The 25,534-nt window shown below is 40.4% G+C and overlaps 1 protein-coding gene across 2 annotated transcripts in view; it reads right to left on the bottom strand.

The window, feature by feature from the left end:
* XPO4 (exportin 4) overlaps window positions 1–25,534 on the bottom strand; it is a 79,197-nt gene that overhangs the window by 33,931 nt on the left and 19,732 nt on the right. For both annotated transcript variants that reach the window (XM_087758419.1, XM_087758420.1), the window contains exons 2-6: window positions 20,032–20,137; window positions 16,151–16,292; window positions 15,755–15,893; window positions 3,845–3,961; window positions 2,892–3,045 (exon numbers count right to left, since the gene is read on the bottom strand). In XM_087758419.1, coding sequence (XP_087614545.1) covers window positions 2,892–3,045; window positions 3,845–3,961; window positions 15,755–15,893; window positions 16,151–16,292; window positions 20,032–20,137 — 658 coding nt within the window. The remainder of the gene's footprint in view (window positions 1–2,891; window positions 3,046–3,844; window positions 3,962–15,754; window positions 15,894–16,150; window positions 16,293–20,031; window positions 20,138–25,534) is intronic.

Below are 25,534 nucleotides of genomic sequence, written 5' to 3'. Positions count from 1 at the left end.
TGAGGTAGCAGATAAAAATAACAATAGATGATTGCTTGTGTGTTAGAAAATCAAATGGAAGAAACTGCGTATGACTGGAAGGAGGCCTCCTAGGTCGCCACGCCCTGCCCTTCCTACTGCAGGCACTACATCCTAAGACACTCAAAAATTATTGAGTTCCAACTTAAGAGTAGGTAGGTCCCAGCCTCTCTTCTTTCGTTGCTCCAATGAGATGGCTATTCCAGAATGCATCTTTCATGCCAGCTCTTCTTGCTAGCAATAGACAATACAGACTTACTACAGCTCTTCTGTTATAATTGGTGCCAGCACTGTCCATTTAACAATGTAACACATACTAAGTTATCCCATAACAGCACAAGAACTCTTGAAAATTTATACGTTTTGACGTAATTCTCGCACTTTAGTGATTTAAATAACGTGCTTCTTGGAGACGGTCACTGTAGAGTTAATGCACGTTTATGCTACTTCCTTTTTTTGGAGATACAAGAATCTTGCTAAAGATTATATACAAATACTGCAGATTACAGTTATGCTGTAGGGAATACGAAGAATCAATACCATCTTGCCAGGGGAAATGCCAACTAAAGGAAAAAAGATACATCTGTGGATACAATGGATCGTTTTACTCCACGCTTCGAGTATTAAATTTATGCCCATTGCTTCGGCATATGTACTGTCAAGATTTGGAAAGAGGATACCAAAAGGATACCAACTGATCAATCAACACAGCAATTCTTACATTCTTATGTAACGTGCTACCTATTTGGAAACTGCAATCAAGTTTCACTGCCCATGAGCTAACGATCACCAGTTACTTTTAAACCAGTCTTCTTAAGGAAGAGAGATTTATGCCACAATATAATCAACATGGTGCTGTAAACCCCAACAGTTATTGAATCTTCGTCAGCTAAGACCCGCATTTCTCGAGGACGATTAAAGCCATTCCAACTTCTGTGAAAACAGGCTTCTACACAGAGGAGGGAGACTCAAGCTGGTGCTGTAATTCTTACAGCAAAATGAAACGTCCCAGTGATAGAAAACAAAAAGATAGTATCAAGTGGAGCAGAAGTTATGAAAAGATTTGAAATAGAGCCATGCAAGAGCACTTGTGGTGGTTCAGACTAAAGGTCCATCTGATCTCCAGAAGTGGCCAGGATTTGTTTAACAGCTGTAGTATCTCAAGTAGGCCAAGTAGCAGAAGACACTGTTAACCTTAAGCAGCAGTATGGCTTGCTTAGCTATTTAAATTAACACTTATTTAGTAGCACCTATAGACTAAATCACTTCATATTATATAGAGTTATAAATGAAAGCTGGAACTCCCAAGGCTTCACATCTTGCTTGTATACATCTAGCTCCACCACTGCAAACCTTAGCCTAGGATAAAGTGCTCATGAAGAACCAGAGCCTTCATTTTCAAACTGTAACATCATCAGTATTTGGGACTACATCAGAGGTTTGCACAGAGCAAGACTGAAGTTGAGGGAACCACCTTTACCCACCACTGCACAACACAAGAGCATTTCCTTTCTATTTAAGATTACAGTTTAGGGAAACAAAAAGTGTTCACGCATCATTTGAATTCTTACAAATCCCAAATCCTCTTCCAAAAACTTTTATAAGATGCAATAATTTAACTCCGGTCTCAGTCTTGTAGGCACATGCATTAAATTCCTCTCTGGGCCCCTGCCAAATCACTTCAGTAATTAATAGGAGTAGGATATTTACTTTTAATCCACGACACCTTCAATAAAGACAATATAACAGGCATTCTGCTTTACAGATGTGAACCAAGGAATATCCAGTTCCAAATAAATTTCCCTTTTGCTGCCCACTGCATAATGAACAGAATCAAAGACAACAGAAACACACAGATCTTGCATTCTGACTATCAAACCAGGAAGCAAATAAAATCCTTCACAGTGGATTTGAAGGCAACATCCAGATTCCTGCAGTATGTATAACTTAATAGCAACTTCAAAAAGGTCTTAAGAAAAAAGTTTATAAACCAGCTTAAAAATTTGGCTCTTGGAAAGTTTGCTGAGCATCTTACAGACAGTCTAGCTATTAAAAGAGGCATTGTAATGTTTTACTGCAAGTGCTGTCTTAACCCTCCATAAAATAGAGAATGTGATTGATTATTTCTACAAAATTCTTCTAGCCCATTTTTTGAGCTGAGCATTTTTGTATCTTTTTTCTTCTCTCCTTCCCTAAGACTCTTTCTGATTCCCATTTCCTCCTCTACTTTCCATCTCCACCTTTCTCTGGACTTTCGTAATCAGCACACATCACAAATATGTCCAAATGGAAGCAATGGCACCTATGTATTGCCAAAAAAAGGAGATGCCATTTCTTCTCTCAGCCAGCAAATACTTCTTCTTCAGACTAAAGAGAACCTGTTACATGTTGTAGTATATGACCATGCTCTTTTACAGGGAGTCAGTTGAGCAGCCACATACCTAGATGATGGGGCATTTACCTGCCCCCTCCTCTTCTCTGAGGGAGAAAAGTAGGACAGATCAGGTCTCCACATAAAAATTCAACAGAGCTTAGACCTCTTCCCCTACAGCAGCATACTACACTTTTCCTCTCCCTGGCACCAACCAGATAGACCATCAACCCATAACTAGGGGCTGCTCTATGGAACTTGTTTTGCCTTTTATATAAAACACTTTAAAACTTTAATGAACAGCAACAGCAGCTTCTGTACGTAAGCATCTGTTAGCAAGCACAGGGGTGACCAAGAGCACTAATGGAAGAAAACATAAACCAAGGACTAAATGTCAGGCTTGTAAGTTTTACATTTTTCTCTCCTCACAAAGACTTTATTTATCGCCTGGTAGAAGCACCCCAAGTCAGCTGAAATAAAGGGCCTGACGTTAAAAGGATATAATTTGGAGGAAGGAAGTTCCAGCTTAAGACCTGATTGGCTAGTGCAAGATAACGCTGAAACACTGAAGACATCTGAGCATTGAGGTTTTCACGTCTGCTGAATTCCTGAAGTACCTCTACTGTGAGCATGAAGATCTGCCGCAGATCGTCCTCCTATAGTCAGGACGAACACAATATATTAATAGAGTCTCCCAGTCATTAATTAAAAGGTTGATTAGAAAGAAATACTTTTCTAAAGAGAAAAGAATTTTCTGTTTTCACCCTATTTTTCATTAAAATACAGAAGATATTCTGAAGTTGTCAGTCAGAACCCGCCCCCCCCCGCTTTTGCCAAAATTAATAGATTGTGTTTGTAAAGAATAAGAAAAAAAAAAATCTTCTCATAAATGCTAGTCATTAAAAGGAAAACATAACAATATCTTTTTAACAACTGGTGGAGGAGAGGGTTGGTCTTTGGCATGAAAAAAAGTTGATAAGTTGTTCCACAACAGTCAGTTTAAAGCAATGCCTTCACAAAAACATTTCTGCCTGGCCAAACAATACATCTGAGACAACCAGACTACACCATCTGCAATAATATTTTTAAATACATAGCTCTCCTTGGCTTTAAACCAAAGCTATATTTAAGACTATCATTGTTCCACAGAGTGTTCGTTTTGTTTGCAATTGGTAGCCAAGGAATTAAAGAGTCCAACCACATAAAGATCTGTAGCTCTACATTCATAAAATGAGCAAAAAGGGATTGCACCTTTTTGATATAAGTTTTTAAAAAATACGTTATCAACTTTCCTGAAGTAGCCAGTATCTGCATTTATAATATAATATTTGTCCTGTTAAATGCTGTTAGGCACACACTGTACCTGAATGCACCTGGCACAAGAAAGTACTTCTGCTTCTCAGTGTTTAAATTTTAGAAAGACAGGTAGCATATATTGACACAGAACTAGTTTACCTGAAATATACGTTTACAGTTACCATGGAACTCCATGCTTAGTCCAATGTTGCTGGTTTTACTTGAACTTGAGAACTCGCTCAACAACGCCGTTAAAATGGAACAGGCCAAAGTTTGCTATAAAAAAAATAAGGGGGAATAATATAACTAAAAGATGTCCAATAACGTAATATCACCTACATTGTCCGTAAATTATTTTATTAGCATATTTCTATGTTTATTACTTCAGTTTCTTCTAATGCAAACTAGAACAACTCAAACTTTCAGGAGTATAGATCCTTGGGTGAACCACCTCTGGGATCATCCAGGCTCCGTCCTTGCAAAAGAAATTCAAGTATTTGAGCAATATAAAAGCTAGCACCTGTGTAATCAGCACTACAAAATGGAAACAAACATATTGCAATCCATTTCCCAGCCTTGCTGTTTACTTTCTCTCCCTGTGCGCAGGGCTTTACAGGTACCAGTTTCAGGGAAGATTGGGTTTCCACTTATTTCTATTGATCTAATAGCTCAGGTCACTCCGAAGTTTGCTTTGGCCCTTCTTTGCATTTGCTACACTTACCGTGCTGGTATTTGATCGTGATTAAATTTATACCACCGAAAGTGATAAAAGCTAGTCAAAAACACCACCTGCAATACACCACCTACTACATCTTTTCCCTCTCCCCCCATCAAAAAAAAAAAAAAAAAAAAAAGACAAATACGCAGAAAGCCCTGACGCTTGAAAGCTTTTGGATACCTCCCTCCAAAGCACAACATCCCCAAGCCTCAGAAAGAACCTTTAAAACTACTCCATTAGAACGATGTCTCTGAAGCAATATAGAAATTGGTGAGAAAAAGGCACGTTAATTTTGGAGAAACAGATACATGAAGACTGAAGGTTTAAGTATTTTTTTCATTCTCAAAATTTAAGGTAAGGTAAATTAAATGCTTATCCTAAAACCCAACTTAAAAGACAACTTTCCTTTATGAAACACACTGCTCCAGCCTTTGTTGCTGTTCTTTGAAATAAAAAAAAGCTTTTTTTCCTGATGCCAAAGTCCAGTAACCATCAACACCAGTTTTAATACGTGTTTTTTTTTTTTAACTGATCATTACATACAAAGGGGAGTAAATATTCTAGAGTGGAGATGCAAGAAGTACTTCAGAAGTGTGCCATACACTACTGTAACAAGCACAATAGAAACTGTATACCGATGAAATGAAAACACTTTTTGTTAAAGAGATGTTCTTAACAAAAAACTTCAAAATTACTGGCTATCCTCCCAGACTGTTTGGAGCCAAGGTGCCAGGGATGGACAGAGGGATAGGAATTGTTAAAGGGTCATGCATGCCAGCAAGTGTCCAGGGGTTAAACAGAAATATGCACACTACCTCTGAACACCCGAAAGATTAAAGTGGAGATGATACTATTTATGCAAGCTCATACAACAGCTGAGACCAGTGCCATCCACCCACCAACTGCAACATCTTTGTTCAGAAATGCCTCTGAAGTCAGTACCTTGACCCCCCGGACAACTAGTTATCTTAGCCAGTATACACTAAATTAACATTCTTACTTGCTAAATAAGTCCCAGACAGATCAAACATAATGGCTTCATGATAATACATGGGGTTTCTCTTCTACTATATAATAAAGCTGTACAGTGGACCAGCATATTGCTGATCAGCTGCTAAATCCAAGCTTTCCCATTTTAAAGAAGTAACTTTATTTCAAGTGGACTATTTCTCATCTACAGTCACCACTTCACACGTCACATATGATAAAAGCAAAATTTAGCCAGTGAAAAACAACATCACGCTTCAAACTACTCCAGCAAAAGTGCAATTTTGCTAGTTCTATACTAAACTTAGAAACATTTCTAATTAGCTCAAACATTTCAGTATTTTATTTCCACATTTCTGTGTAAGCTATTTACACAATAAATATCTTTTATTTAGAGGAAATCCAGATTTGATCCAATATAAAAAAAAAAATTACTGTAGGCTAACACTGAGTTTTAGATCCAACGTTAAAAGTTCCATATGAAAAGAATTAAGGGGGGGGGGGGCCGGGAACCCTGACTTAAAAAATAAAAAAAAACCCAAACCAAAAAACAACCAAACCCAAAGACTGGCTCTAGAACAATGCTTCAGATAAGAATACATGTTTTTAAAGGAATAATGCAAAGTTGCCAGGGAACACTGCCCAATTTCATTATGTGCCAGGAGATGCAGAAGTCTCACAATGTTCTTTAAATACTTTAAAATGCAGGCTTTTATTTTATGCTTGAATTACTGACACACTGATACTTTTCAGCACAGAGAAGCCATGATGTAAGGACATCATTAGTTGCAATTACAAATCTGTACAGTTTGATGCTCTATAACATACCATGATTACCATGTGGTATTAATGATTACAACAGTACAAGAGCCTGGCTAAAGCTAAGCTGATTCTGCTTTATCACGCAAAGATCTTCACACCAATCCACCACCCAGACCACCACAGGGTAGTGATGCAGACTACCCATCATCTGCACTCAGTTGCCCATTATTGAAAAATAAATCAGTAAGTTCAAATGATAGGTAAGGAGCAACAGGAAAAAAAGTGTTTGTTCCCACTGTGATTACAAATAGTTAATATTAGCTGAAATAATAGACACTTTCTCCTTCCATTTTCTCCAGTTTGCTTATATGGTATATAATGATTTATCCTTTCTGTTTGGATAGTAATGTGCTATTGCATGATAAAACTGTGTTCTTTTTTTTTCTGTGTGCTTTTCTCCTGATTTCAAGAAATTTAGAAGGAAGGTTAAATTTTATGATTGATGGTACAGAAATCTCTTCAAAGATGTTAAGAGCAATGGATGCAGCTAGGCTGACTGAATCTGCTAAGAGCCTGATAAAGGAGCTTGAGCAGTGACCTGCCCCCCTGATTTCAGTAAGAGCTATTTCATGTAGTTCTGACATCCATACCTGCTATGAGCATGAAAGGAGAAGCGTGACATTACTAGAGATTTACACACTTTATTCCCTCCACAGCAGCCTAGCGCACAGCAAACAGCAGGGCACACTGCATCTCCTCCCTCCCACTGAATTCTCAGCATCCCACCAACTCCTTCACCTTGGTATTTCGATACCTGGGGTGCAAATCCCGCCCCATTCCCTCACCATCCCAAGGGCGCTGCATGCACTACAGGCACGTCCATGCCTTCCTGTCACTCCCTGCATCCGCACTTACCCCTTGCATCCATGAGGAATTGTCAGTACACCCGTATATCCAGGTCACCAGAGCAGCAGAAGACCAAAGATAAGACATTGGCCAGTAATTTAAAATTTACTGTAACGACAGGCTGAGAGGAGACTGCTTGAGACTGGTTTCCTAGAAGGTAGGTGCCAGCCCCCAGGAGTTTAGCTTATACACAAGAGCAGAAGAACAGATCAAGACCTGTAACCTGTCCTTGCAACGTCAAGCATTTGCAGAGAGCTGCATACAAACCACCACTGCTTTCCAAAACTGCCATAGGACTATAGGAATTTATACAGATTGTTGTGCATAGCAGTAAGATTGCTATTTTTATATGAATATTAACAAAATAATTAGCATAAAAGAACATGTGCCCTGCCATCTATTGAACTCTTCTCAATACACAGTAATATGTCAGAAACTCTGAAATAAAGCTTAAGTAAACTTTACTAAAAGTAAAATTTTACTTTATGAAAAGTAACTTTACTAAAAGTTAACTACTAATATTTTGAAATAAATTTTTTTTTAATTTACATGTGTGCTTGGTAGGAAGACACTAAGTACCTCAACACAAATGCAGGCTATTAGAAGAAAGATTTCAAAAATGTGAACAAAAACATAATTTCAGATAAACTAATACAGTTGTGCCCTGTGAAACACAACTGAATGCAGTTAATACATGTAAAGTTCTAGGGTGGAGGGTTTTTTTGTTGTTTTGTAGTGTGTTTTTTTTAAGGGTTTTGCGATGCCACAGGAGAGATTAACAATCCAATTTAATAATACCATACAGTAATAAGTAGAAAATGCACATCATTCTGGGCATCATATTAAAAGTCAGATCTGAATGTGTACTGTGCAGTAATGCCATTAACTTCATACCAGTAAGAGTACACCTCTGAACCTAGTTTGACTCACTCACTAGCAATTTCACTAGTTCTGCCACAAGTACATACCCAAACAATAACCCCATCTAACAAAATAAAATACTTCTCTTGTCGAGAGCAGACTGCCTCTGAGAATAGCTTGGCACTCACCCCAGTTAGCTTTATTACCAGGAATAAACTTCATGAAAGATCGCTATACATAAAATAGACTCTCAGCTGCTCAAACAGAAGATCAATGGGACTTGTGATAAGAGATTAACTTGGCAATCAGACACCCAGTAGTAACATCGTTTTAGTGTTTTTCTTTTTAAATTACTCCAATAGAACACAGACACTACAGAAATATCATGCACCATTTTAACAATAAACAACATTTATATATAATTCATAAAACTCAGATGCTGAAGGTAAATGCAACTTATTCCTCCAAATGGAATGTCCCCTATAACAAAAGTTAAAGCCATAATGTTTGAAGGGATTTCACACTTGTGCCTGGACTGCCCATGGAATAAGTGAACTGCTTCATTTGAGGGTAGTTAGGTTACAAAGCATCTGAAAGGAAGAAGAGTTCAAATACAGCTTAGGAAAAAATGGACATGTGGTACACCAGCTCCAAGGCAGAAAAGCCAACAGACAAAGCAGAATGAACTACACCACCAAAAGCGTTTCCTCTGTTCTGAAATTCAGAGACAACAGCTAGCTTGTCAGAGGCTTGATTAAATTCTTCATTTTACTACAAAACCTAAACTACCAAGCAACCCCCCCGCCTTCTGCAAGTGTCATTTATACCTACAGAAAAATGAGTAAGTATATTTAATAGAATAAAGGTCTCACCTGAACAGAGCAAATCGTAACATCTACCCTGTTACATTAGATCACTGCCAGCCTGAATGTGCATTTAGAGGACTTTTTGTCTCCATCCCTATAATGTAAACTCTGTTACTGAAACCAAAGGGAAACCACAAGAAGAATTTAATAATATCCCTAAACCAGCTAATTTTAACTTGCACAAGAGCAGGAAGAATCAAAGAGTAAATCTATCAGGGGCAGAATTTGCTATGCTGCTCCTAGATGATAAAATTCTGTAGTGAGAACGTGTCAAAAGCAATTTTACCAAATAAATTGTTTAAAGCAAGGCTTCCTTTATAAAGGTGGCAATATACTTCTTCCCTAACTTCCTTGAATAAGCACAGCTGTATTTGCTAACATTTTCAGAATATCTAAATCACTAGAATGTAAGCTGCAACTCCAAATGGAAAGGTTAACAGGATGGCCACAGGACCAAAAGAAATACCATTATGTACACAGAGTAACTGGGGCCACTCCAGCTTTTCAACTTGTGAGTATTGCAATGGGGCGGGGGGAACCCAGGAGCTGAAGTAGTAGTTCCCAACCAAAGAAAACCAGAATATATTCTGAAGAAATATAAGCAAGCACCAGGAAGAACCCACTGGATTTTATCTTTGTTCCTTCCCAAATGAGCCAACTGGTGGAAAAAAGCTGTAAAGCAGGGACAGGACGATAGGAATAGGACCCACAGCTGCAGTTTTGTGCTGTCAGCAGTGAGGGACTGGCTGGGCAGCGCACCCCTTTCCTCCCATTCCCTCTCTGCCACCGTGCAAAGACAGACGAGCAGCACCAGGTTAACACACCATGCCTAGAGCGGCGCAACGGGCGAGACCCCGCTTCCCTTCCTTGGGGGGAACCAGCCAAACCAAGCAAGGGAAATCCCCAAGGTTGAGCTGAGAAAGAGAAAACCAATTCCTCTGCGAATCACTGGGGGCCACAGGAAGATGATCTTGTGGCATGTGAAGCATGCAGGCTTTGGCCAAAGAGAGAAGGGAAGTAGCAGCCTCTATTAATAATGGAAGAGGTCCAGGCAGAGTTTGCTGGAGTTTAGGGTGCAAAACATGCTTTTTTTTGTTTCTCTGGGGACAGGCAAAGTTGTGAAGCAGAAATCAGGAGGAGGCAAAAAAAAAAAAAGTAATCTCATGAAAAAAAAAAATGAAGGTCTGAAAACCATTTATCTAGAGGTCCTTCTTCAGGTTCTTGTCTGAAAGGCACCAGTTGAATCTTCACTCCTACAGTAGCTGCATGAACAAATCCAAGACTTCCAACTAAATTCAAAATAATGAATAGTAAGACTAGCCATGCAGCTCGCCATCAGTATCACCCTTTAAATGTACATCATCCTGGCAAGTGCTCTTTGGCGGGCAGGTGTCCCCTCTCCCCCGACTTTTCCCAGTACTCATTCCTGGTCCTTCTTGCCCGCCTCTGCCTGCCATACTGCCAGATATGCCAAATGAGCTGCATCACATGGCTGTGCTCCACAGCAGATTGGCTTAAAGAGAAAAATAATGTTAGGAGGGCGAAGGCTGGTTGTTTTTAAGTAGACTCCCACACAGATCCAGTTTATTACTGAACGTATATATTCAGAAGGGCAGTACCTCAGAGGAAGAGGGACTAAAGACCAAGCAGCTAGGGTCAATAAACTTCTTAAAGAAGCTTTTCCCCTCAAGCCTGTTTATTTGTGTGTCACCACAATAACAAATAAATGTAGGTGTAACACATGGAAAGCCATCATTTCTCCCTTCCCAGTGAGTCTCTGAGGTGAGGGCCTCCACACCTGCACATCTCATGAGATGGTCGAATTGAGGAAACGACGAGTCCCGGATGCCGTACGTAGAACAGGGGGCACACATCTCTCCTCTGAATCACATCTCCTCACTTCCCAGCCCTGTCTTTGAAACTGTAGCTCTATTGTAAATAATAATACTGGGAGCTATCAATTTCTAATATTGAAGTTATTAAGCAACTAAGCTGCAGTCTTGCTGTACTACATCTCCAGTAAAGTAGGCTCTCTTTCAAAATAAAAATGGGAAAACTTTAGAAGGCACCCTGGTTAATACAACTACTAAAAAAATACTGATGTTTTAAAGTTCTCTTACACTTCTACTACCAAGTTTTAACGTCATATTTGGAGTAGTTTCTGGATCCCTAGAATTCCCAAACCAATCTTTAACACACTAACTTACGCCTTTATAGACCACTTGTCAGCATGAAGGAAACAGCTTAAATATCCTGGTTTACCATCTGGTTTTTATACTCAACATGTCTCAAGGGCAGTAAGGTTCATAGGACAAGGTAATAATTTTATTAGACCAGAAGATACAGCTGAGGGTAGAGGGGGGAAAATGATATAGATATGTTTTTGTCTAAATGTGAAAGTCATGAGAGCTTCTCCAACTCCCACCCGACCACAAGACAGCAACAGCTAGACAAGGATCCAAAAGTAAAATACCTCTTAAAGAACAGAAATAAGAATGATAAATGCTAAATAAATGTAACTAATTATCTATGCAGCGATTATTATTGATAGATTAATCTCAATGAAGATGAATGCCTGGAGTTCTGCTTATTAATATTTCCCACTGTTCACATAAGATCCATTCACAGCATATTCCTCAGCAGTTTTAGGTAACCTGAAGCATCTGAATCTCCTCTCTAGCTCAACCATGAATATTGGGAAACAGACCAACAGATTTACAGATTTTAAGAGAGAAGGAACTGTTAGGATCCCAGAGCTGTTCCAGTAAGTCTTGACAAGTCTTCTTGCATATACAGAAAAATGTAGGCTTCAGGTACGGAGCTTTATATTAGAATACATTCTACTGTATGCGTTGTAGATCTTAAAAGACACAGCTTCTGTTGCTTCCCAGTCCCATGTCAGGTCTACAGCAGTTGGACCCCTCTGCATTTGCCCACCCATATTCTGGAACAAATCGAGGTGTGGCCCATATGCTAGTCCAGCTTTAAACAAAGTCCATCTGATTGTGTTCACATGCAGACCAGTTCCTCCTCCTGGGAATCAGTCACCTCAGCTGCCAGGATTCCTGTCCTTCTGGCAGGGATGAAGGACAAAGGAAATCCTTCAGCTATGCGAAAGCAGAATATTCTAACACAAAAAGAAAAGGCCAAGAAATTGAAGGCATTCATAGTTGAGAAGAACTTGGCCCACAGTTCTCCAAATTCTTGAAATCAGTGATAGGAAACATGTATTTAGCATTTTAAGATTGGCCCCTGATACTGTGTCTACTGCCAGAAGCTCTGTCCCCCAGAGATGAAGATTTTGAAAAGAGATCCTGAAATTGCTATTGGAGGGAGATTACAGGCTCTCCTTCATGAGCAGGAGGATGGCTTGTATTAAAGTTACAGGAGGAGCTCGGAAAAACAAAACCAGGAACTCTAAAGCTAATTCTTGTCCTCCCAGAGGAATACTACCTAAAGTAATTTATAAATTAATAGGCAGCCAGACCCTTCTCAGGGTCTAGTTTGCTTTCCCTTCTCAGACAGAGGTTTCTTCCATGAGATCCGTAAAGGTCCATACAGCAGAGAAGCAGCAGCAGGAGCCAACGCTCCAGGTTCAAACCCTGGCTCTAACCATGCATCCTTTCCATCCTTGTAGTATTACCTCTCCTTAGTGCCCTGTTATTTCCTTAACATGTACAGTGTGTTCCACTATTAAGAGATTACTCAATACTAAAGACATCTTTTTCATCTCCTGCCCACTTTCTTCCTCTCATCACTATTCCTCTCCTTCTCTTCCTTCCAATCTACTTCTCATTTTTTCATTCTCAACAGTTCATCCATCAGTCTTGCTCCCATGTCAGTGTGCCACAGCAATACTCAACATACCTTCAAGTTCCATCCTCAAAATACATCCATTTCTAAAGATATTTTTAACTAAAACTCAAGAAGTTAGATATTAAGCGTATCAAATCCTGCAAAAGGACACATGAAAAAGACTTGGTACCATCTACAGTCACTGTTCTCCTCATTACACCAACCTTCAGGACTTGACCCTGACAACACGCTACTGAAAAGTCCCAAAGATTCTAAGGAGCCCGAGTGTAACACACACAAAGCTAGTACAGATGTCTGACAGGAACCGGGTGGAGGGCTGCAGGGAATAGAAAAGATTAAGTACCTACTTTGTTCTTGTAAGATAAAGAAGGGCCAGGAAGCTTCAGAGACAGCAGAGAGGAGAAAGCAAGCGGGAAGCAGGCATGGGACCACTTTGCTTTTTAAAAAAGGACTTTCTCTCAATTACAAACTGTTGTAGAAAGCCATTACCAACAGCTAAGAGCCATGCTTGAGAGCTTTAAATGTTTTTAAATGTGAAGTGGCCTGCTGCTGACTCCATATGTTATTTCTCAGCTGCTGGAGTGAACCTCAGGTAGGAAGACACAAATGGGTGGGCAGTAGGTCGGAGGAAACACAGAGCAGAAGTCTGGGAAGGATAGAGAAAGGGACTAAGAGACCCAACAGAGAACTGGGAGTCACAAAGGTGTGACAGACTCCTGAAGCTTGAGTGTACAAGGCTCAAGGCAAGAGTGCACATCACAGGAAAGAAGTGTTAAAAAAGTGGAAGGAGTTGGGGAGGCACAGAGGGCTGGAAAACATCTCCTGATCTCTCTCACAACACCCATATCCTAGCCTCCTCCCTGACTTGGGTTGAGGCACATTGTTATGAATAACTAATATAAACACCTCTCCAGTGAAGTGCAGAAACACCTGTGACGCTGCATGGCACTATCCTGACAGCACAACTTGGATCTTGAAAGCAGTACCACTCCCTTAGCTTCATACCGTACCCTGAAGCACCCTTCGCTGAGACTCCACACAGCAACAAGGCAACACCACTGTGGTTCCACACGGCCTGATGGGCATGGCTGAAGACCACAGAGACACTAGTAAAAACACCCACCCATGTTTGAAAATATAAGTAGATAATTCATTGTATGAATTATTTCATACAACCTTTCAAAGTTATTATATATTTATACAAGAGGCATGCCCTGAACCCACTCAGAGCTCAGTTGTGGCAGGTACTGTGCTAACACGCAATTTTATTACTGCTTGGGAATTGTGTATGCCAAGTCCTGGGTCACATAAAGCTGTGCCAGTACCAGAGTTTCTATGCAGCAAAGTCTCAGAAGATTACAAGAACATTTTCATGAATGAGAACTATTTTATAATATAAAACCTCATACGTACATGGGAGCATGTGTTTAACACCAGCCTGGCAAAGACATACTGCACCTTACAGAAAAGATGTTCCAGCAGCATCATGTGTTATTTTTTACTAGTACACTGTATTAGCATACTGGAATAGAAAACATCTTTATATACTAAAGACGTTTTAAATACCCTTCTGAAAACCTAAGTGCAAATACTTTGGAAAAACTATGGAGAAAGTAATACTTGTCAAGAGGGGTAGATAAAGGGAAATAAAAAGCTGAGTTGAACTTTATCTCTGTATGGTGGCAGCGAGTGAAACTTGGAGAAGAGGAGAGTGAAATATTGTCCCTTCCCCCAGCCAGAGCTCCTCTGCGATGTGCTCTGCTCTGCAGCAAGCCCAGGGTGATATACTTACAGCTGGCAGTCTTAGCTTGCTGCATGCTGTGTTCAGTGTAGCGTGTCTGTGTATTAGTGCATGCACAGAACACAACCGCAGAAGTTGGACTGTGCAAGAGTTAGTTCAGAAAGGACTTCTCTGTCAACATCCAGGTTTCTATTTACTCCACTTTTGTATCTTTACGGAAAGATCATATAAACTACATAAGCATACACACCAGCATGCAAAAAAACTTGAAAATTTCAGTTTTAACTCCATTTTATAACAAGGCTATGTTCCCTGGAAAAAAGCATGAACTTAACATTGTTCTCCTAAACAAATACCCATTTCTATCCAAATTATGCACGACCAAAAAGGCTGAAATGTTCTCCTTAAGCTAAATAACAGTGAAATTAGGGTTTAGAAGTGTAACTGAAATTTCCATACCCTGGGGGCATATCACTTGTGCTCAGAGGTGACACACTATTTTTAGGACCATGACATGAGCTGCATTACTTCTAGTACATTTTGATCGAATTTTCAGAGTTAAACATTTGCTGCTCACATCTAGTACAACTGTTGCTCTAAATGCTCAGCAATGTTAGCAGTCTGGTCCCTCAAGGTCTGTTTTGTTTGAGAAACGCTTCGGTTAAAAGTTTCAGCACAGAATCTACATAATCTTTGATTTGCATTTGGTAGGAGAAAAATCACTTCTCTTTAATCTCTAGTTACATGCCTCTATTATGACCTATTCTAAACTTATCTCCTGGCATAGCAAACGGAATTTCGCTAAATGCATAGATAGATATTGGACACCTTGTTTCCACTTTGAGCTCAGTATGGAAGGTAACACTTACCCCTAGTAGTATGACATTAAATCTAGAGTGAGTTTTGTATTTCCATTCCACGTTTTACTTCCTCACACCCCTTTCTCTCCACCTACCCGTCTCCCAGAGAACAGCAGAGGCTATGCCTCTTGCTGGGTAGCCTATTCTGACAGCTGAGGCACAGGAGGGTGCAGCACTGCACAGATGGAAGGGGAACAGAGTGTGTAGAGAACCTGCCAGCTAATGGAAAACCCATTTTAGATCATGCTGTTTTATTAAAAAAACCCAGAGAAACAGGAAAAAAAACCTAAACCATCACATTAGTGACAGTTAAAGCAGCTATTGAAACCTGTTCCCTAAGAAATGTGGTGTAATTGTGTACCAAAGAACTACACATACTATTAGTCGTCCCAAAACATTCTTACTCCAAAATCTGACCTAGTAAATGATTGCTTGAATAGCTATCAACTAATTACTAATTTAGATAAGTATACAAGATTTTATAGTCACGAAGTATATAGCTTATGCTGCTGATACAGATTGCTTAAATTTTGAAGAAAATAAAATGCTTACCACAGTGGGGTTACCGCTGCTGATCAACTGGCTGACTTCATGAAAAATGCTTTTGCAGTCGATTGATTTGTCTAATGATCCCCGTTTCACTATCACCGCTACTGCTAATAGAATCTGCTCCCGAACGTACTTTTGAAGGCTGTAAACAACATTGCAAAAATATGTTTGCAAATAATTTTGAACATCAATGTGCAATAACATTTTAAACTCATTTATTTTTCAAACATTTTGTGTGAATTCATAAGGGAAAGCTGACAACTCTACAGAATTCAATTAAGTGTTAAGAATGGGAGACAAATTGTTGAAATGTCTTCCACTGCTACCCTTGGAAACAAAAAGGTAACCCAGACTTTATGCAGAATCCTACATGTTCAGAGCTGGTTTTTCTATACTTACTTAGGCCTTTGTAAGACATAGGTTAGAAGGAATGTTCGCAGTGACTCGATGCTAGTTTTTTCCAAGAGAATCCATTCTCTTACAACTGCTTCCATTATCGCTGTAGCAGCTTGAAAAAGGACATAGTCCACTTTACTAGTTTCTGTGGGGAAAAACAAAGGCAATTTGAGTATCAGAAGACATAAGTATTTAGCTCGTATGTATTTCTACCAAAAAAAAAAAAATGGAATTTACTATTAGTTAATTTATTATTAAACAGAATTTTGTTCCTATGAAATCAGACAAAGAATTTACAGCTCAAAAGGGAGCGGAAACCAATAACCTCATTATCAAATTGTCCAATATTATTTGAGTCAGAGACTCAGGGGAAGAAAAGTTGACTGCATGAGGAGACTGACCAAAAAAATCAAGAATAAGAATGCTAACACAACTGTGGAACAAAAAATAAATATGACAGATTTAATCACAATACAATAAGATATGATTAAATTGTCAGGCATGCCAGAGCTGAAGATTCTTCTTTCATTCGTGTGCTTGCCTTTGGAACCAACAGTGCATAAAATTACATGTATTTTATGGATAGTAATGAGAAGCAAGTCCACTTACACATAAAGACAACATTTGTGTTTAATTATTACAACAAAAGGCTTACAGACTGGTGTATTTAAGGTTATGTTCAAGCTTCCGTATTTATCTTGAGGTAATCAAAATATAACTTTCTAACAAACTGTAGGAATCACTAGCCTTTATTATCCGAATATCTGATTGCTTTGTATATAGATGCACTAAAGAAAATAGAAAAAGATGTTATGGAAAAAGGTGACAGTTTGTGTGACTACAAAATATAATTTACAGAAAAAACCCAGAATTTGAATTTAATTTATATGGCAACAGAAAGCTACAGAGAATTTATTTTTGTTGTTGTTCCTTTGCTTTTAAAAATTGTAACTTAGGAATAGCAGGTATTATCTCAGTAGCTAGATTCAAAACATTCTGAGCTCTGTAGGAAGCATAGAAAGAGCATTTGGAAAAGGTGTAGCCATGGGGTGGCAAGAGCATAAAATATGAAATGGTGAAATAAAATTCTTGAACACAAAGTGGAGTTTGAGCTATGGTGGGCAACCTGCCAGGACTAGAAAAACTGGGTTTATTCGAGAAAGCCTCAGTCAGGGGATGATGGGCTTTAAATAACTACAAAACAAACTTTCTTCCCCTGATGACATATACACAAGTTCATAACATCTATTTCCTTTATACGCAAGTTCTATATCCAAGATAGCAGCCAATTTGCTAAAATGTTTTTAAGTAATTTAACCAGGCTCCAAATCTAAAACCTACACAGGTAAACATGATTAAATCAAAATAAACCACCTATAAATCTACTTAGCTTAATTTGGAAAACTAAGTAACCACTTAATTAAAAGATTTATGTATGTGTCTAACACACACATAAAAATGAGCTAGATTATTCCTGCATGGGTATTTTAATTGTGGCATTTTCTGCCTTCTGGGTCTTTGGCTTTTCAAGCTCATACAAAAAGAGAATGCTATTAAAAAAAAAAAAAGAGGATGGAATTTCTCCTTTGCATCAAGTACTGCAGATGCACAATTGCAATCATTCACAGACGTCCAGCACTTGCTGTAAGCTTATAACTAGTCAGGGCACCACTATCCTCTACATGAAGTTACTAAAGAAAAGCAGGACAAGTTTTGCCAGTACATTTGAGAGCTATAAGCTTATAGCAGAAGAACGTAAAGCCTCATACTTCCTGGGTTCAACTCCAGGTTTCTAAAGCAACGATACAGTAGTGGCTGTTCCCCTTTTCCTTATGCACATCGTATCCGTTGCTCTCCCTGTATTACTCATACGCTCTTCTTTCCATGAACGCTGTCAACATCCTTGTTATCTCTGTCTACCTCCATTCCAACTCCTGTCTTGACTGTTTTTCCTGTTTCTTTTTAAACCCATCTGCTCTGATCCTCTGGTTCCTACCCATCCTTACCTGCACATGTCCCTTCAGAACACGTTAACTCTTTTATTCATCACGAACAGCTTGTTTCCCTTCTTGGTTCCTGATTTCATAATCCCCGCCTTTCCCTTCTCACCTCCCAGGTGTTAACCAGCCGTTCTTTCTGTCCAGACTGTACAAACTCACGAAGAACAAAGTTTTCAGAAAAAGTTTCTCGTTTCTAGATCTCAGCATCACAACTGCCTACTGGAGAAGCCACCGCCAGGAAAAACCTGCCCCATGTGGAAACATGCTCGTTTCTTAATGGTGATAGCACATGAGCAGTTTAAGGATGTAATATTTCTAGACATCCAAAAGGTGTTAAAAACAGGATCACATTCCTTCCAACCAGCCACATTTCAGAAGAAAAAAAAAGAAAAATATCTGCAGTGATATTTCATTATTAATACTAAACTGTATTCCCTTCTTTGAGAACAAGATGCAGTGATGTAACCCTTAGCACAGATAGCACTACTAGGTACTTATTTCATAAATTTCCATTACTTACTTCTGAGTAGTGACAAATACATCACTTATAAAGGACCAAAATCTTCTGCAAAGTTACTGAAGTATGTTTTTTTTCCCCACTTAAAATTCTCTAAAAATCAATGTGAAAATAAAAAGCACCAATTTTGCAGACCCATAAAGCAAAAAGTGTGGTTATAGTCTTCAGGACCGGATGAAATACTAATATAATACACTAAGACTACAAGAAACTCATTTGTAGAAAAAATTTTGGTTGGGGAATGGGTGTAGGAAAGAAACCACAGCCTGCTCTGTATATCACAGTATAATTTAACAACATAGTAGTAGGCCTGCAATATTGACATCACAATATTCATGAATTGTATGTCTCTAATCCAGTAAATTTATAAATAACTGTTAAAAAAATTACTGTGAAATGAATTAAGCATGAAAATAATCATATTTTGAACACAATTCTAGTATTTCTCTGTCCATTCTGGCTACTTCTTTGAAAGAAAAGTTGCTTTTTGTGGTTTTGGCATGTGTTCTTTTCCACGGATTTCCAGGTTTTCCTCACCAGGCTTCGGAGTCAGCTTTCACTGTAACTTCCCCCTTGCCTCCCCCCAACAGTCACATCTGGTCAGTACAGTGCTGCTGGGCAGGAATCTTACATGCTTACTGCTCCTGCAATTTTCAGATTATTTAGCTGCCAAACTCTAATAAGTCTCTACAGCGCCTGTAAAAACAGACTTGTTTTTAAAGACTTGTAACACAACCACATTTACAGTATTTCCATTAAAACCCAAGAAATTTCTGAGAAAAGGTGATACCTACCCATCTCTCTCCTTTCTCCACAGGTATAATCCCACAAAACTTTGACTCAATACTCTATTGCTTCCACCACATGGACAGAAAATTTTCTAACTACTTTTTAAAAAAAAAAAAAAAAACCAAACCAGAACAGTTGGTCTGTTAACAGCAACTTACTAAGACACTCAACCTGAAATAAATTCTCACCATGGAAAAGTGCAGCAACAGTGCAGAATCTGGCAAAAGTATCTAAAATTGCATTGTTGGTTCATTCAATGGGAAGCATCAAGCCAAGCAATCGCACTACAGGCAGTTCTACAAGCTCCACAGATTAGACAGTATTACAATAATCATGTAGCAGAGGAAACCTGAATCTATTAAATCAGTTTAGGAACTTTAGCTACATGAAGTTGTGTGTTGTAGACTTTAAAGCTGCCAGAAACAAAACCGGAGGGCAGCAGTAATCTTCACGCTCCATCAAAGGGTACCTCCATCAAAAGCTATCAAAACTGATGTTCATATTCCCAGCTGCAGAAGAACAGCACAGTTCCAGTTTTTAAAACAGGTACATGCTTAACTTAAGTTATCAAAACTTACCCAAAATGTGTTTGCAAACAGCAAATGGTGATTTTGATTTTCTAAATGATAAAAATATGTGCTCGGCATGTTGGCGTTGTTCGTTATTGACCATGGAAGGTGGTGCCTGAAAGAAAAAAAAAAAAATTAAAGTTATTCAAGTCCTAAGACCCCACCCCTATTGTAAACACATATGAACAATGTCATGAACTTATAAATATTTGCTAGTTAAACATCAAAACTACGTATGTTGGTAAAACTGCCTGTTCTTTCTCACTCATGGCCTCTTCTTATATACCACTGTGTATTTACGTTGTGTACACATAAGCCTGAATATTGAGACATCAGGCAGAGAGTGAATAATTCTAAGTATTGGGTTCCTAATGATGCTTCTGAAGAAAGATAAGTCAGATCTACATCCAATCTAATCCTTTTTCTACTTAAACCAAAAATATCATTGCACACCACGCTCACAGTTACAGAAACAAAGCACTATTTTTTCTTTAATTCCACGCTTGTTTTAAAATATTGAATTGTATAATAAATTCAAGGGATTAAAAAATCGTGACTATGGATATGTTCTAAAATAAAGTATTGGCAGTAACATACTACCCTCTAGTGTTTCACATTACAGTTGACATCTTAAAGACTGAGTAAGGGCTTGAATTTGAGAGAGGGGTCAGCTCATTTGGGGATGGTTCCCCAGCTGCCTACGCCCATCCTCTTATATACCCATGCCTTTCCATCATGGGCACCTTAACTGCTCAGGTAGCACCTGCTGCTCCACTGCTGCTGGAAGGCAGCTCCATGGTGGTTTCTACCTGAAAATCAACTATAGGTAAAGCATGAAACTAAGCGGTAACCTGGATCATTGCGAGGTAGGATGTCACCTACGGAGCGCAGGTGAGAGCTAACCGCCTGTACTGCAGCCTCGCCTCACCAAGCAACCCTTAGATCCCCCCGCTGCTGTCCCACAAGGTAAAAAACAACCCGGCAGAAAACACCGGCTGTTCATAACACCACACTGCTCTCCACTTTTGCCATTAATATTCTCCAATTTCTGCTATTTGGGATTTATCTGAACAAGCAGACGGTACAAAATACTCTTAGAGGGGACTGATACCACAAGGCAGCGTAAGCTGAACTGATGCACCTTTGAGAAAGGAACATGCACACGTAGAAAGATTGCATAAAAACTACACAGCCGGGTCAGGGTGACAGAGTAGGTTATTGAACTGCAGCTGGACTTCCAAACTCCAAACTCGACTCCTGTCCCTGGCAATCTCAGGAGAACATAGGTGCCACGTATCTTTTGGTTTTGATTTGTACCTGATGCTTTGGGAATAAAAGCATGAAGACCTCAGCATAAAGACCAAGGTTTTTAACTTAAGAGAAATGTTTTCCAGTAAATAAAACATATCAAATCTGATTTAATTCTTTCACCCTTCAGAAAACACAGACAACAGAAGATTCAAATATGAGCTAATAACACCACAGATTAAAGCTGCTGCTCCTCAATCATTTCTTCAATAATCTGACTACATGAAGCAAAGAAAAGCAGATTGCTGATCCTCGGATCAAGGGGGTCCTAATAAACAGCTGTGCTCCTTCTTACACAGCCAATTTCTGACTCTCACAACTTTTCCAGATATTATGAATGCCTTGGGAAGGGAGCAAAAAAATAAATGGAAGAAGGCGGCTGGAAAAAAGCCTCATGGATGCAGAATAAATGCTCTGCCCCTTACAAACCTGCTCTGCTACAGCCGATTCGGGGCAGGACCTCCCTGGACAGTGATTTGAACGTATATGGGACAGCTCAACCTTAGCAGCTCTGGGGACAAATCAGTGTTTGTCCATGCCCCCTTCTGGGCAGGCGGCAGTGGGCGTTAGGTTGTGCGCACATGTAGAAGGCAGCGTGCCTTCAGTTCAAGTCTGTCTGCTGTGTGCTCGGAGCCACGTTGCAGGGTGTAAGTCAGCAGGCTGCACACAGATGCACACAGAAAAGCTTTTGGATTTTTGGGGCGTTACGCACTGCTGAACAACTGACACAGAAGTAAGCTCCATGGCAGCACCCGAATCCTTCCAGGACACTGAGCTTCAGCAAACTCCAACCCAATGCAGGAACTCAAACTTTTAATAACTTTTTAAGCAAATTTAAATTTGTAAAGAAGCAGCCTCACTGAATTGGGGCACATGACACTTCTGTGATAAAAACTTAACTCTCCTGCATGCAACCAGGCATCAGCAGGAGCTGTTGCCAACCACTCGTGCTTTCTGCAGTCTGAAGGACAGTGCTTCTCTGTGTGGACTCTAGCTACATTCACTGCAGAGCCAGCTGTACTGAATGCCAGAAGAATATTTGAAGCAAGTTATCAAAAACACAGGAATGGCCTATACAGCAACAGCTTGACATGCACTTCAGTCAGTGCTATCACAAATAAACCAAACCAAACAAAGAAGCAGTCCCCACTTTTTTTTCCCCATTGTATGGGCAAGCATTTCTGCAAGCACCCAGAGAAACAGATTGGGGAAGTGATCACCAAAAAGCATCCCACCAAAGGCAGGTTATTTTCATCTGGATCAGTCCCCCAGCCTGGTTCACCATAAGCCAGCAGAGAAGCCTGTGCCAGCACAGTATAGGACATAATGGCTGGTGACAGGCTGTTTTTTTCCAGCACCAACAGCTTCTGTTGCTGTGCAATGCCATGGGAATACTCAGAAGTCTCAAGGAACACATAGCTTTGGTCAATGAAGTTTCATGAGAATTAAGAATCAAATTTATTGAGACAAGTGACTTATTTTAATAACTCTCTGCTACCAAAAAGAGAGATCCCACTCCTCTCTTGCTCTCACCTGCATGGTCTTGTCACCTCCTTGCATTATCCCTTCTATCAATTAAGCCACAAAAAAAAAGGGGGCTGGGGGAAGGGGAATGAACATTCTTTTGTTACTTTAATAAGCATCAAGAAGTCAGGCAAGTGCCAGAGCCAGTGCAACAACGGGGAGAAAAGGAGTGACATGCCCTTTCAGCAGTACTGACCTTGCAGCTCACAGCTCTGCAGTCTCGTGAACCCTCACTAATTACAGCCAAGTTAGAGAGAATCCTAATACTTTGCAAGTCTGGGGTCACTGATATTCACATTCTTAGAGCAAGAGCAGCAAGTCAGGGCTACCTGATCTTGAAATGATTTTGCATTAACAGCACATTTGAGTTTATCATATAGAAATCATATCTATTTTATGTGTTCTGTAATACTTATGGGCACTTTCAGGGACATCAGTAGCAAATTATGGCACCATTAAAAAAAAAACAGGATTAAAGTTTTATGGGAAATACCCCCTTATGCTTACAATAACTAGAAGAGAGACCTCTAACTTTACGTTATTTTAACTCTTCTACTTCATAGAATCATAGAATCGTCAAGGTTGGAAAAGACCCTTAAGATCATCAAGTCCAACCGTTAACCTAGCACTGCCAAGTCCATCTATACCATGTCCTCGAGCACCACATCTATCCGTTCTTTAAATACCTCCAGGGATGGAGACTCAACCACTTCCCTGGGCAGCCTGGTCCAATGCTTGACCACCCTTTAGGTGAAGAAGTTTTTCCTAATGTCTAACCTAAACCTCCCCTGGCGCAGCTTGAGGCCGTTTCCTCTTGTCCTATCGCTTGTTACTAGGGAGAAGAGACCGACCCCCACCTCGCTACAACCTCCTTTCAGGTAGTTGTAGAGAGCAATAAGGTCTCCCCTCAGCCTCCTCTTCTCCAGGCTAAACAACCCCAGCTCCCTCAGCTGCTCCTCATAAGACTTGTGCTCCAGACCCTTCACCAGCTTCGTTGCCCTCCTCTGGACACGCTCCAGCACCTCGATGTCCTTCTTGTAGTGAGGGGCTCAAAACTGAACACAGTACTCGAGGTGCGGCCTCACCAGTGCCAAGTACAGGGGGACGATCCCTTCCCTAGCCCTGCTGGCCACACTATTCCTGATACAAGCCAGGATGCCATTGGCCCTCTTGGCCACCTGAGCACACTGCTGGCTCATGTTCAGGCGACTGTCAACCACCACCCCCAGGTCCTTTTCTGCCAGGCAGCTCTCCAGCCACTCCTCCCCCAGCCTGTAGTGTTGCATGGGGTTGTTGTGACCCAAGTGCAGGACTCAGCACTGAGCCTTCTTGAACCTCATACAGTTGGCCCCGGCCCATCGATCCAGCCTGTCCAGGTCCCTCTGTAGGGCCTTCCTACCCTCCAGCAGATCGACACTTCCACCCAACTTGGTGTCACCTGCAAACTTACTGAGGGTGCACTCGATCCCCTCATCCTGATCATCAATGAAGATGTTGAACAGGACCGGCCCCAGTACTGAGCCCTGGGGAACACCACTCATGACTGGCCACCAACTGGATTTGACTCCATTCACCACCACTCTCTGGGCTCAGCCGTCCAGCCAGTTTTTAACCCAGCACAGAGTGCACCCATCCAAGCTGTGTGCAGCTAGCTTCTCCAGGAGAATGCTGTGGGAGACAGTATCAAAGGCCTTACTAATGTCCAGGTAGACAACATGCACAGCCTTCCCCTCATCCACTAAGCGGGTCACCTTGTCATAGAAGGAGACCAGGTTAGTGAAACAGGATCTCCCTTTCATAAACCCATGCTGGCTGGGCCTGATCCCCCAGTTGTCCTCCACTTGCTGCATAATGGCACTCAAGATGATCTGCTCCATGACCTTTCCTGGCACCGAGGTCAGGCTGACAGGCCTGTAGTTCCCCGGATCCTCCTTCCGACCCTTCTTGTAGAGGAGCGTCACATTTGCTAACTTCCAGGCATCCGGGACCTCCCCGTTTGACCAGAACTGCTGATAAATAATGTAGAGTGGCTTGGCCAGCTCCTCTGTCAGCTCCCTCAGTATCCTCAGGTGGATCCCATCTGGCCCCATGGACTTGTGCACATCCAGGTAGAGGAGCAGGTCAGTGACTGCCACCTCTTCAACAACTGGGACTTCACTCTGCATCCTATCTCCATCTCCCAGCTCAGGGGCCTGAAAAACCCAAGGATGACTAGCTTGACTATTAAAGACTGAGGCAAAGAAGGCATTAAGTACCTCTGCCTTCTCCTCATCCTTCATGGCAAGGTTACCTTCTGCATCCAACAAAGGAGGGAGATTCTCCCTGGCCCTCCTTTTGTCGCTGATATATTTATAAATAACTTTTTTGTTGTCTTTAACAGTGGTGGCCAGTTTAAGTTCCAGCTGCGCCTTCGCCTTTCTGATCTTCTCCCTTCTCTTAAGTCTGAAAACAGAAGACCCTTGGCACCTTGGAAAGGCATACGGCACATCATATTCTTGTATTAATTTTAAAAATCACAATATTTTAATAATACATTATGCACTTACACTCTCAAAACTGCCCAGAACAGACAAGTGCAACAGGTAAGCTTTAAACTGTACTATATAGCCACCAGAGGGAGCTTAAAGCTCACAGTCTACTGCCTTCACTTCATTCAAACAGTAGTTATCTGTACACTGAA

The sequence above is a fragment of the Nipponia nippon genome, unplaced genomic scaffold (assembly GCF_047370975.1).
Source record: "Nipponia nippon isolate SJK-2023a ecotype South Korea unplaced genomic scaffold, ASM4737097v1 scaffold_2, whole genome shotgun sequence".
In the NCBI taxonomy this organism is placed as follows: domain Eukaryota; kingdom Metazoa; phylum Chordata; class Aves; order Pelecaniformes; family Threskiornithidae; genus Nipponia; species Nipponia nippon.
The sequence above is the reverse complement of the archived record's forward strand: the minus strand, read 5'-3'. Positions and strand labels throughout refer to the sequence as shown.